The 13,443-nt window shown below is 39.2% G+C and overlaps 1 protein-coding gene across 11 annotated transcripts in view; it reads right to left on the bottom strand.

Moving 5' to 3' along the window:
• Positions 1-50: 50 nt before the first annotated feature.
• Positions 51-13,443, bottom strand: part of ep300b (E1A binding protein p300 b) — a 43,527-nt gene continuing 30,134 nt past the window's right edge. For all 11 annotated transcript variants that reach the window (XM_067381550.1, XM_067381555.1, XM_067381553.1 and 8 more), the window contains exons 18-30: positions 12,334-12,573; positions 11,431-11,519; positions 8,426-8,506; positions 8,202-8,258; positions 8,029-8,106; positions 7,552-7,619; positions 7,152-7,302; positions 5,844-5,990; positions 5,423-5,702; positions 5,130-5,297; positions 3,783-3,944; positions 3,421-3,702; positions 51-3,288 (exon numbers count right to left, since the gene is read on the bottom strand). In XM_067381550.1, the coding sequence (XP_067237651.1) occupies positions 397-3,288; positions 3,421-3,702; positions 3,783-3,944; positions 5,130-5,297; positions 5,423-5,702; positions 5,844-5,990; positions 7,152-7,302; positions 7,552-7,619; positions 8,029-8,106; positions 8,202-8,258; positions 8,426-8,506; positions 11,431-11,519; positions 12,334-12,573 (4,695 nt within the window). In that variant the 3' untranslated portion in view covers positions 51-396. The remainder of the gene's footprint in view (positions 3,289-3,420; positions 3,703-3,782; positions 3,945-5,129; positions 5,298-5,422; positions 5,703-5,843; positions 5,991-7,151; positions 7,303-7,551; positions 7,620-8,028; positions 8,107-8,201; positions 8,259-8,425; positions 8,507-11,430; positions 11,520-12,333; positions 12,574-13,443) is intronic.

The following is a 13,443-nucleotide window of genomic DNA, read 5'->3' as shown; positions in this document are numbered from 1 at the left end:
TTGAAATGTTCCATATGACTGTAAAACACATAACAGAGACTGGTACATGGTCAAATATATAAAAAAAGTCCTTAATCATTTGCACTTTAATTTTATACCACTTTTAAAATCTTAAAAAATATCTCTTGAAAAAGGAAAAGTACTCCCCTGGACCTGACGTTGAAAATATTACTTGTGGTTTGTTCTCTGAGGCTGAGAAACAATCCTCAATTTGTACACAAATGGCAAAAAAAAAAAAAAAAAACCCCATACTTATTTGTCGAATAGTTGCTATTTCTCATAGGAGGGTCCATCTTCATTTATGCTGGAAAAACACTAAATTCATCTTTGCAGTATATAAAAAGCTAACACTGTCTCTGGTGAGGTTTTGTAAATTTCGTAATATCTATCTGAAGTCTAAAGGGTTAGATTCATGTTAATGCCAAGGTCCTGGCTACTAGGTTGAAGCATATCATTAGCTCCAGGTCCATGGAGTCCTGCCATGCCACTGATCTGAGAAAGCATGGCATTCTGATCTGCACCAAATCCGCCTGGGTCTTTAGAGTTGTGCTGTGGCTGTTGGGGAGGTGGAGGAGGCGGCGCCATGCCTGAGTGATGCTGCTGAAGGTGGCTAGGATGCGGTGAACCCGTTTGGGTCTGAGGCGAGATGTGGTGGGGCGAGGGCTGTGGTTGCAGGCGTGGGGACGGACTTGAGTGAGGTGGCTGGGACTGGGGTCGTGGGGAGGGCTGAGGGGAACAAACCTGGTTGCTGAGGGAGGATGGGAGCTGTTGGCCCTGCAAGTGGGGCGACTGAGACATCTGTTGCTGCTGCGGGCTCATGGGGTTGTTCTGCTGTGCCGGTGAGGTGCCACTGAGATGATGTTGCTGCTGAAGCATACGCTGATGCAAGGCCTGTTGCAATAATGCCTGTGATGTCTGAAGACCAGGACCTCCTTGTGTGGGCTGTGGACCTCCTCCAGGCCCCATGTCGGCACCTTGTGATGCCGCATTCTGCTGCTGTTGCATCTGTAGCTGGTGTTGCTGTGCAAGTCTCTGTTGCAAGGCAGCTGCAGCTGCAGCTTGCTGTTGTGCATGGTTGCCTGGAAAACTCTGCTGCTGGCCGGGTTGCACCCCTTGTAGTGGTTGGCCTCCTGGTGGGGCTTGCATGTTACCCTGCTGGCCTATGTACGCTTGCTGCTGTTGAAATGCAGCATGATTGCTCATTTGTTGCTGCTGCTGCTGTTGTTGTTGTTGTTGTTGTTGTTGCTGCTGCTGCTGAAATTGTAGTTGCTGTTGCCTTCTCATGACCAGCTCTCTAAACTGTGGATTTATGTTGGCCATGTTTGGAGCACCCTGGCCCTGAATACCTTGCTGCTGCTGTTGCTGCTGCTGTTGTTGTTGTTGTTGTTGTTGTTGTTGTTGTTGTTGTTGTTGTTGTTGTTGCTGCTGCAAAGCAGTGACTTGCTGCTGCTGCTGCTGCTGTTGCAATAGCGGCCGCTGTTGCATTTGCTGCTGCTGTTGGAGCTGAGAAAGTTGAGTTTGCATGTTAACACCCTGTCCAAGGTGCATGCCAGATTGGGGCACCCCAGTAGTGACACCCACTGGTTGACCTCCCATAGGTCCTGGTCCTCCCTGGGGTCCAGCAGGGCCACCTGTGCCTCCTTTATACTTCTGAACCCGTTGCTTGATAAATGCTGCCATTAGTTGTGGATTAGACCGAAGAATGTTGAGGACTTGCTGCTGTTGTAGTGGAGAGCTTGGAGAATGCAAGGTCCGCAAAAGTTCCTGCAGGGCTCCCTGGGGCAGATTGCCAGCTGCTGCCCCACTTGCTACACCACTCTGCAGACCAGCCTGCACCATACTCATCAAGGCATTTCGATTTGGCATTTGGGATGCTTGCTGTTGTTGCATTTGTTGTTGCTGCTGCGGTTGGGGCTGCATTGCAACCATTCCCGGCTGAGCCATCATGGCAGGTCTCTGCTGGGCTGGCATACCCTGCCCTGCCCACTGTTGCTGCTGAGGCTGAAGTGGTGGGTTCATTCTCGGCTGCTGTAGATGCATTTGTGGTGCCATCTGACCTTGCACACCTGCCTGTTGAGGCTGCTGCTGATGCTGCTGCTGCATGGGCCCAGCTCCTACCATCATTCCCTGAGGTCCTTGCTGCTGCTCCATCTGCACCCTGTTAGCTGATGTTTGTGCCTGCGGGGCTAACGCTTGTGGCCCTACCATGCCAATACCAGGGTGGGCTACTCCCATTTGTCCCTGTGGCTGTTGGTGCTGAGGCATCATGCCAGCTTGCGCAGCCTGCCTTTGTAGCAACTGAACCTGTGCCATCTTTCGCTGTGCATCTGCCACTTGCTGAATCTTCATGGCTATCTCCACAGCTGCAGGCGGAGGACCTGAAGGTTGCTGTTGCTGGGACATGGATGCTGTGCCTGGGTTGCTAGGGAGTTGTGGAGGAGTCGCATGGCCAAGGCCTGGTTTACCCTGGGACTGTGGATTTGGGGAAGGACCTGTGGAATGGGGACCATATTGATTGTGTGGATGTGGGACTTGCCCCAAAGGTTGCTGAGGAACCATTTGGTGCTGTGGTGAGGTCATCATCCCGCCTGCACCTGGCATCTGCTGAAACTGGTGGTGGACGGGATGCTGAGGAGGCTGCTGGGGAGCTCCAGCTGGGACTCCACCCACACCAGGCTGGGGCAGAGACGTAAGGTTCGGTGTCAGCTGTGTGGGTGTCTGAGGTGTTGCAGGCTGCGTACCGACCGACGTTGGTGTGCTAGGACCTGTGGCCCCGTTGTTACCAGGTGATGGAAGACCACCAGGAGGCCCACCACCACATGGTGGTGGCTGTCCTGCACGCTGCATGGTGGCCATACGTCTACGCAGCATTTGAGCTTGCTGAAGCCTGTGTTGCAACTGCTGCTGACGAAGCTTGTGCTTGATGTTGAGACAGAAGGGCACGGGACACTTGTTTTCCTGGCAGTGCTTGGCATGATAGCAACATAGTGCAATGAGTTGTTTACAGATGGGACAGCCACCATTGGTCTTGCGCTTGCAGCCCTTAGTATGTTGCACCACTCTCTTCATCTTCTGGCAAGATGGCAGAGAGCAATTAGCATTGCGACACTGGCACGCATGCACCAGAGACTGGATGCAGCGCTGGATACTGAGACGACGCGAGTCACCAGGGTTCTGAGTGGAAGCTGCAGCTTGGTTGTTGCTCTCATCATCAAGACCCAGTCCAAGTTTCTCCATCTTATGTTCATGGCCCTTGGTGTTGTAGCAAGTGATGCAAAGATCATAATCCTACAAGAGGAGGAGAAAAAGATTTTTAAAAAATGTGGTGTTTTATCCAACATCAAACCCCACAATACAGTATTTTTTGAAACATCTTTACTGACAATCAAAGTATTAATCATCCCAATGGACATTTCTTACCTCACAAACAGTGCAGTGAAAGCGTGTCTCAACGTGATGCTTGCATTCATTGCACGTGTAGACAAAGCGGTCCTGGCTCTGATTGTGCAGTTCTACTAGCATACACATGGAGCTCCATTTGGCCCGCCTCAGCGAGCTGAATTCAAGGTGCTTGTCTCGTGCAAGTGTTAGGAAAGCATCTCGTCCATCCATTAGATCACAGGCCATCAGGGGATCAGGGTCCAAAATGGGTGGAAGGGAATTGGCAGAAGGGCCAGCGATGAGACGAATAACAAAGAAAACCTTGAAATGAAGCAATATGTTGACATTTGTGAGTTCGGCCCAAACATGTAATGACAAAATGCTTTTTGGGAGCTACATACCTCTTTGTGTTTCTCCATCGTGGCATAGAGTTTCTGGGATAGATCATTGGAGACATTTGGCATGCCTGGTTTCTTTTTATTGGCCCGGCTCAAGCTGCTTTTGTTTTTGCTAGTCTTCTTGCTGTTCTTTTTTTTGGCATTCTTGCTGTCACCATTGGTTGCCTAGATGGTCAAAACACATTAACCTTAAGCATTAAGTTATAATAAAGTTTTAAGAATAAATGTTAAGTATTAAAGCAGCTGCACCTTAATAAACTCTACAATCTAGTTAAATACAAGTGAGGACAGTAGCTGGCTAAATACCCAAAGGCTAAATACCCAAAGGATGTGCTCAGTTTCTCAAGATGTACTTTTAAGGATGTTTTCACACCTATAGATTGTTTGCTTTGTTCCAAAACAGGGACAAAATGTGTTACAATGTTGCATTTTCTTCTTGGTTCAGTTCACTTTCACAAGGCAATGTTTCAAAGCATACCAAAACGTGTTTATGCAAGTCACATGTGAGTAAAACTGTCCTCTTATTGATCAGAGTTCACCTGTTTACGTTCTGCTGCGTCATCCATCAAGATGGATTGACAAGTTCACTCCGCTGGCTTATTGCGGCTTTAAACGATTAAAAAAAAAAAATATATATATATATATATATATATATATATATATATATATATATATATATATATATATATATATATATATATAAATAAAATTATATACACCGCTATGGAAAAAATTAAGAGACCACTTAACATTGATTTCTGAACTTGGAGTGGTCTCTTAATTAATTTTTTCCATAGCTGTGTATATAATGTTATTTATATATATATATATATATATATATATATATATATATATATATAGATATAGTTAGAGTGAGAATCAAGGCTTCAGCAGCAATCGTGCAATGCCTGGAGCAATTACACAACATTTTAAGATGAAGAGGTGCTCTTTGGTTTTCAACCACAAAAACTCACAGAATCTGACACTGCAGCTTTTTATATAACACATTTTCCATTATGAATTATGACACTGCTTGGTTCGTTGGATCAGATCGCTTTCTGACCTAAACCAAACCGCTTCAGAGTTCATTTTCAATTGGGCCGAGACCACCTCGTTCAGGCAATCTTGGAGCAATTGTTTTGCAGATTCGAGCACGATTGCAGTGTTCATATATACCTAAATGAACCAACTAAGGGAAAAAACACATCAGGTTCTGAAACTCTCCAAATATGCCAGTTGTGAAAACGCTCTAAAAGTTACTTAGTTTGCTGATGAAATTTTGAAATGTTATGCCCAACAAATGTTTTCCTCTGGCACTTGAGTACGTTACAAATTTGGTCCATCACTTACATCAATGCTTTCACTAGAGGTGTTGTTCTCCTCTCTCTTCCGTTCTTCCTCCTCCTGTTCCAGCTCTTTAATACTCTCCTCCAACACATTAGGCCAAAAATCACCCTCAAAATATGGGAGCTCCTTTGCGCTGGTCAGACGATCTTCTGTTGCCTGCTTAAAAATGTCCTGGGTGAAAAGAAGCATGCAATAGTTAGTAAAGTACTAGAAGTACCAAGGAAAAAAGACTATTGTGCAGTATGCTGACTCTAAACTTCTATTATTGTCAATCATAAGTGCAGCTGTCGCAGTACCTTGTAGTCATGTACAATTCTCTCAGCTACTGCTTTGTCAAGCATTTTCTTGTACCACTCTTGTAAGCGTTTAGGTTTGGGAATCTTCTGATCCGATGGGTGGCAATGGAAGATGTAGTCGTCACCCTCGCTTGGCGGGCAAGCCCAGATGTGTCCAGTGACAAACCCCATTTTTTTAACGTACTCCAAGTATCCAATGAGGATCTCATGATAGACTCCTGTTCTCAGGTGACGGGGTTGGAAAAAGTGCACACTGTCTAGGTAGGAGATGTACACACGTCTGCATGGAAAGAGAAAGAGACAGAGGATATCGCTAGTTACTTGAGTTTCTCAGACCCCTTTGTAATGCCATCCACGTGCACGTGAGAGAAGATTCGGTGTGTGCTTGAAGATGTGTGACTGCGTCTTTGTTATTTTTAACCTTTGATTGGGCAGAGGGCAGTCGGAACCGTATTCTTGCACATGCATTCCAAAAAAGCAGACATCTGTTCCGTCAATATCCTCAAATGCAAACAGAGCTTTTGTCCTGTACGGGAATGACTCTGACATCTCGCCGCTATCAACAAACCTGTGATAAAAAGACAGTGCATTTTTTTAGATAGTTTCATGGTGAACATTGAAAAGACCACTTCTCAAAAAGCCTACTATAAAAGGAATGAGGTCTTTAAAATTTTAATTAAGCAAGTATGAATATTTATCATCTTTTACAGGTATAGAAAGAAGAGATCTATGCATTAATCCACTTTCTATCAATATATTACACAAACTTGGGTATTGCAAGTGTGTGTGTTTTTTGTTTTTTTTTATCTGCCTAAAGGCTTTCTGCACTGGAAGTGTTTTGCAGTGTCAAAGCATCCTGAAATCATTCATTTTCAATGATGACAATGCAATATAGTTGTGTCCAAGTTAAAGTAAGTAAAAAAAAAAAAAATTGTGTGAGTTGTGTGACAGCGAGCTGCCTTCTCTGAGACATTGTAGTTGAGTCCAAGCAAGACAAAGGTGTTAATGTTTAGTATGGAAAATCATTGGCATTACAAGAGTTTGATTCATGCATTGATAATCGTTCATGTTCTTCATGATGCAGTGCTGCAATTTTTTTGTTTTAAAAACAATTTCCCTCAAACTTATTTCTTGATAAAACAAAGGCAATTTATATGACTAGATTTTCAAAAGCTGTGGCAGTCCAATATTTCAAGGATGCACAATTGTTATTGTTAACTAAAACTAAAAAAAAAGTTTAAATGTTTTGTTAATTAAAATAAAACTGAAATAAAATATTAATATAAAAAAAAATAAACTTAAAAGAAATGTTGCCTGAAATAAAAAAATAATACATTAAAAATAAACAGAAATATTATTTAAAAAAAACGAATAAAATGAACAAAAACAAAAGCATAGAACAAAATGACTAAAACTGGAAATATAAAATCCAATTCAAAATATAAATAAATACTTTAATAGTATATACAGTATATGGTACTAAAATAACACTGGTTAGGGCATTCAGTAGTATAAATACCTACTACAACCAACAATGCAGCAAATTGATGACCTTCAATGACAAAATCGTTGTGTGAACAAGTGTATTACTGCATGTAAGCTTATGGAACATTGTTGTGTTTCATAATAAATCACAATAATACTTCAAATCAAAAGAAATAAAGCAAATATTTATTTTAAGGTTTTGGATTTTGGAGCCAACAACATAAAATTCTGCACTGTCCCTCACCTGGACTTCATGCCAGGTTTGACCTCCACCACTTTATCAGAGACGTGGACCACACGGATGGTGACATCACCAGATTCTGGATGACTCTGACGCTTCAGATACTCATTCACTCGTGTCTCCAGGTAGTTACCAAGCTTTGTCTGAGGAAGCCCTGGGATAAAGAGAAAGAAGAGCAGGGAGTTTAAAATAATACAAATATGGCATTTTACAACACAGCATGACAATTCATTAGTGTAAAACAGTACAACACTGACACATAGTGTCACACTCAAGATCTGCCAATAATTTTTTTTATTACTTGGCTCCCTGGAATACTTGATTCTGATTGGTTAAGCATGGCATTCTATAAGCAATTTTTGAGTACAGCAAATTTGTAAAGCTCTTAAAAGCTTCCACTCACTCTTTGCAGAGTATTTATTCTCCTTCCTTGTTGCATTGGCTTTTTTCAGGCAGCCCCCACAAACAAACCTGAATGGATGGGATTAAGATAGAGAGGAAAATTTGAAAACAGAAAACTGTGTAACTTGGTTCTATAGATAAAATACGTAATAATAAAAATCATAAAATCATTCATACAGCTGAAAGATTTAAATAGCTTAAAAGTATTAGATGAAACTAGTAATTACAAAGGACATCAAGTCGTTCTACATCTTCCATGTTTGCATAGATTTTTTAATATGACCAATAAAAATAAAAAAATATTTAAAATGTCTTGCTTAAAACTGACAGTTTTAAACTGCATTAAATAGGATAAAACCCATGCAATGCTCATATAAAATAAAGATAAATAGAAAAAAAGACTAACTTCTAAAAGTTTTTAAGCTCTGTTTTGCAGTGAAAAGTGTCAAATAAAAGTTCTCAAATAAAACTAGCTTACCCTGACGGCCATATTGTGTCATTGTGCAGAACGCATATCTGATGCATTTTTCGACCACAGTCGGCACATTCCAGCAGTCTGAGGAAGAAGGGTGGAAACAAAGGTCAGATGACGACAACAAATCCAAGTGACGACAAATCCGAGTGAGCAAATATGTGGAAAAGTAAACATACAGTTCGGGGTCAAGGGTGTCGTTCTTTTTCCTTTGAAACTGATCTTTATTGATGGACCTGAGGAGAGAAATTGAGAGAGAGAGGAGAAGAGGAGGCCGCCCAATCGAGTGAGTCATGAGAATCAATGAACGAACACTCAACGGTATCAGATACTGAGGAATAACATCACGGCAATAACAATGAAGCAGAAGATGAAAACACAAATGTGTAGACGGGTTACTCACGTTTGAGGCTGGGTTGGATCGTCCCCCAGGGACACATTCTCCCCCTGGATTTCGTTGAAACACTTCTCACAGAAGTGGTACCTGTCAGCAAGAAGCCCATATTTGGGTGAACTAGACCGTTCGCCAAGAGCACAGCCAATCACAGTGAGGGCACGTGGAAGCAGCCACCAATCAGGGCAGGACAGGCCAGGAGACAGGCACACAGGAGAAGGCAGGTTCGTCGCCGGGAGCAGCCAATCATGAAGCAGGGTTTTTGTGTGGGCAGATTGATTGATTGGTTGCGTGTAAATTTCGGAGCGGATGATTGGTCACATCAAAGCAGGCCAATGCAGACATCACAAGCGTTAAAAAAGGAGGGAGAGAAAGGGGGGAGGAGGAGGGCAGAATGAATATTTTAAAAAAGTGTGAGAAACAAAACTGTTATGAGGGACAAAGAGCTAAGTGTTGGACAGGTGGAGGGGTGGGTCAGATGTAGAAGAAGAAAACGTAACTAAAAGAGAGAGAGCAGGAAGCCGAGGCAAAGCACAGACGGGCTCCCTCACGTCCACTGAGCTCCAAAACAACCGTGACGCCCAGAGGAGCGAGGGACAACAATGGACAGAGTGAATGAGAAGAATGAGAACAGGAGCAACAGAGACCCATCATCCTTCCAGTGCATTTTAAAGAGGGTCTCAAGATTCATTACCAAAACAAAATGTGTGACAGATGAACAGTTAGTACACCCTGAAGTTGGCAGCATGAACTCTTGTGAAAGAAGTCTTAGCCTGAAAAAATTAAGTTTGCATTAAGAGGTTCCACTGAAATATTGTATAAAAACTGGGGTCCTCTACTTCATTTTGTCAAAAACATGCCACTTATCTTTGTTGATCTGTAATATATATTTTTAATTATTCTATGGAGTCATTTGTTTGTGCAAATGTGTATAATTGTCTTATTTTTATTTATCTTTCTGAAAATGTACTTAATTTTTATTCTCCTCCTTGGGGGAGGTTGGGGGTTTAGGGCTCACTGAGGGTTGTGATTGTTCAATTTTGTGTCCACCCTTAGTAGTTGTTAATAAAAAAGAAAAAAAAGAAGAAAAGGATTGTAGAGATTCATTAATATTGTTGTTTTCTTTGTATATTCCAATAAATAAAAAAAAGCCATTTTTTACTTTGTGTCAGTACTTTTTGGGTGAATTTCACAAAACATATCCAGGTCACATGATGCCCCAAAAAATCATTAATTAATAAAAAGAGGATATTTTGCATAAAGACCATTAAGATTTGACATGATCATCATGTCAAATCTTATTTGACATTTGCCCTTTTTATTTGCCTTTTATTTTTAATATATATTTTAATAAACAATCCAAATTTAATAATTAAATGTTAATTTACATGTTGATTATTGTTATTAAAAAAATAAAAGTTTAAAACAACACAATGTAATTGTTATAAGATAATTTTTTCAATGTTTTACTAAAATATAATAAATATATATAGCATAACACTATCTTGTTTTATGTTATAACTTATTTTTAATAGACTTAATAATTATCAAAATAAAATAATTGCATAACACTATCTTGTTTTGTTATAACCTTTTGTTTTTAAGACACATTTAAAAATTGTCAAAATAATATAAAATAATGCTGTTAAATTACATTATTTTGATTATTGTCATTATCATTACTACATTAGAAATAAAATGTTATTATATAAAATAATGCAATGTTATGTTATAATATAACCTTTTATTTTCAATGTTTTAATAATACTACAATTTTATTATCATTGGTGATATTGAGACATTGAGATATTTGTTATTTAAATCCACATAAAGACAAATTAATTATATAAATATAATTAATATATATATATATATATATATATATATATATATATATATATATATATATATATATTAATTATATTTATTATATATATATATTTATTTATTTATTTATTTATTTTTTTTTTTTTTTTTTTTTACACTATAGTAGCATTAACATAAGTAGCATTTTTATACAAAAGTAAGGACCATATTAACTAATGTAGCCAAATGAATACAAAAGCTTTTCTGTGTTTATACGAAACCTTGGATTCTGGTGAAAGATGCAGCAAAACTCTTTCACATTGCCTGGCAATTACTAGCATGATTTAACTCTGTTTAAAATTGGCAATGATTTTCACTAAGGCATTAGAGGAAGTGCGCTGCAATAGTTTTGGTGCTTCCTTCTTATTACCACTTGTTTTTGTGTGTGTGCGTGTGTGTTCATAGCTACCAACTGAGGTAATCAACACAAATACTTGCCAACACACCTGCCAATACAGTTAACTGTAAGAACATCAACAAAAACCTCAAAACAGAATTAGAGACAGAAATGCAGACCCTCTTTAAAATGGCCATTTAAAATCAGAAAAAGAGCAGAGATGTGAAATGTGGTCTATTTTGCCACCGAAAGTCAAATCAACAGGCCTGAAATTCAACAACACCCTGATGTGGGAAATATGTGCTCACAGCAGAACAGCGCTTACATTTTTAAAAGCACACAAAAAACAACTCTTACCACTTTAAAAATACTCACCTGAATATTTTATCATACAAATCACAATGTCTATCAAATCTGAATATGTTTGTCTTTAAGTGTTCAGAAAACGTGTCCAGCTTTCATAATACTTTCATAATTTCATTCTACCGCTGGGCTGCTTCACAGCAGCAGTTTTAATGCTGCCAGGCAACATGAAATATATTTCAGGCTGAAATGCAAATGTGTGATGATATGCCTGATGAGGTCAGTCAATTACCCATCAGGCCACATTCACTATGATATAACTATTCTTATGAATATAATAACTTGCTTGAGTTTGTATGCATAAATATAGACCCAATTTAAGTCGCTTTGAACTTTCAAGTAGTTATTCTTACTCTAATGCATTTTATAACTCAATATTTTAATGGCTACACTGCATAGTATTAAGATAAGGGTGTGAGTGATGGTGTATAGTGTGTGTAATACTGACCTGTTCTGATAACTGAAGTACGCAGCATCTCGAGGGATGGTACACAGCTGTTTGCCATAGCAGCACAGAGTTTGAGGAGAAAACTCCAACTGAGAGATGGAAAAAGAGGGATAAAGGCATTAAAAGAAAGAAGTGGGGTAGCAATATCCCATTATTTTAGGCCAGATAATGATATTAAAGCAATAAACCACAATCCACCTCACAATGTGACAAAAATCACAACGCACCCATGGTGAAAACACTGTAATAAGTGGTGTAGTGCTTTTGTACATGGAAATAATAATATGACAAAAGATGACATTTGTTATTTAATAAAATAATAATAGTAGTATGAATTTATAAAAAAAATAACATTTAACAAATTCAGGGCAAATATTAAATATACTGCTTGCTAGAAGAATGATTGTATATTTAATAATACTAATAATAATAATAGTTCTATTATTAAATAGGTTTGGTATTACATGATAGTATATTATAATTCTTATTAATAAATAAGAATAATAAGTATTTATAATATAATGCATTTTAACATACATTTAAGGCAAGTATTAACTAGTGCTTGCTGGAAGAATCATTTTATATTTCATAATAGTTATTTTTGGTATTAAATTGTAGCATTAATATAGTAATAATAATATTTAATTTAACATTTAATGCATTACCATTTTGCTTGCTGGAAGAATTACTGATAATAATAATAATAATAATAATAAAAAAACAATGATAATACTAATGATAGTTATATTAGCAAATATGTTTAATAATATTCTGACTAATGAAAACTGATTGATTGAGCCACGTCTTTATACAAAATCCATACAAACATAATCCACACAAAAACAAATAATCAAACACAAACCTAAATAAAAGATGTGATGCACAGACACACACACAGCTCACCTTCCTTCCACAGCAGTACCCCATTTCCTGCATAACGGGGTCTATTTCCTGTTCAAACACCTCAGCCAGTTTGGAGCAGTATTTATACACCCGTGACGTCTTCCTGTTATACAGCCAGGCGTTATTGAACATCAGCCACACGTCGTCCACGTACTGCCAGGGCTCCTGGTACTGACCCGTGTCCAGCTTACGCTTGATAGTGGACAAGTCCATGGGGTTTTTTACTATGTCAAAGTAGTCCTGGAGGACGGAGTCCAGAGCACAGTAAGCAGGATGAAGGATGAAGGCCATCATCATCATCATCATGAGATGAAATGAAGTTCCAGACAGAAGGAGCGATGGATGGTGGCCCGGCGGGTTGAGAATCAGGGGGAGAGAAGAGGGTGCAGGGGGACAATGTTGAGCGCTGTAGAAGAGGTTCACATGCACAAACAGAGAAAAACGTAACAGACTCCCACTGCCTCACTCAAATCTGTACCCTATTTCTCTCCTGTTCTCCCATACACACAAACAAAACACACAAATCTTTGGGCCAGCGCCAATGATGGCAGACGAACTGGGATGGGCAAAGATATTATCAGATAGTAGTCTGAATCGCATTCAAAATGTCAAGAAATGCCTGGAAAATTATATTTTGCGTAAAGAAAATTAAGCAAATTTTTAAGACCTGAAAGATTTTTGCATCGTCTTTATTTTCATGGCAATTAAACAAATGGCAATTTAATTGGCTTTATTAAAATCACAAAGGGTTAGTTTACCTAAAAATGAAATTTTTGTCATTAATTACTCACCCTCATGTCGTTCCACACCTGTAAGAACACAAATTAAGATATTTTTGATGAAATCCGAGAGGTTTCTGAACCACAACATGGGCAGCAAAGTCATTGCACTTTTCAAGGTCCAGAAAGGTACTAAAGACATTGTTAAAATAGTCAACGTGACTACAGTGGTTCAACCTCAGTCTTCAAATCTTTGTGTGTGCAAAAACAGAACAAAAATTACGACTTTATTCAACAATTTCTTCTCCTCCATGTCAGTCTCCTATGCTGTTTACATTGTAGAGACACTGAAGCGCTTCCAGGTTCTACGTCAGAATGCCGTCTCACTATT

Source organism: Chanodichthys erythropterus, chromosome 3, assembly GCF_024489055.1.
Source record: "Chanodichthys erythropterus isolate Z2021 chromosome 3, ASM2448905v1, whole genome shotgun sequence".
NCBI classification, from domain to species: Eukaryota; Metazoa; Chordata; class Actinopteri; order Cypriniformes; family Xenocyprididae; genus Chanodichthys; species Chanodichthys erythropterus.
The sequence above is the reverse complement of the archived record's forward strand: the minus strand, read 5'-3'. Positions and strand labels throughout refer to the sequence as shown.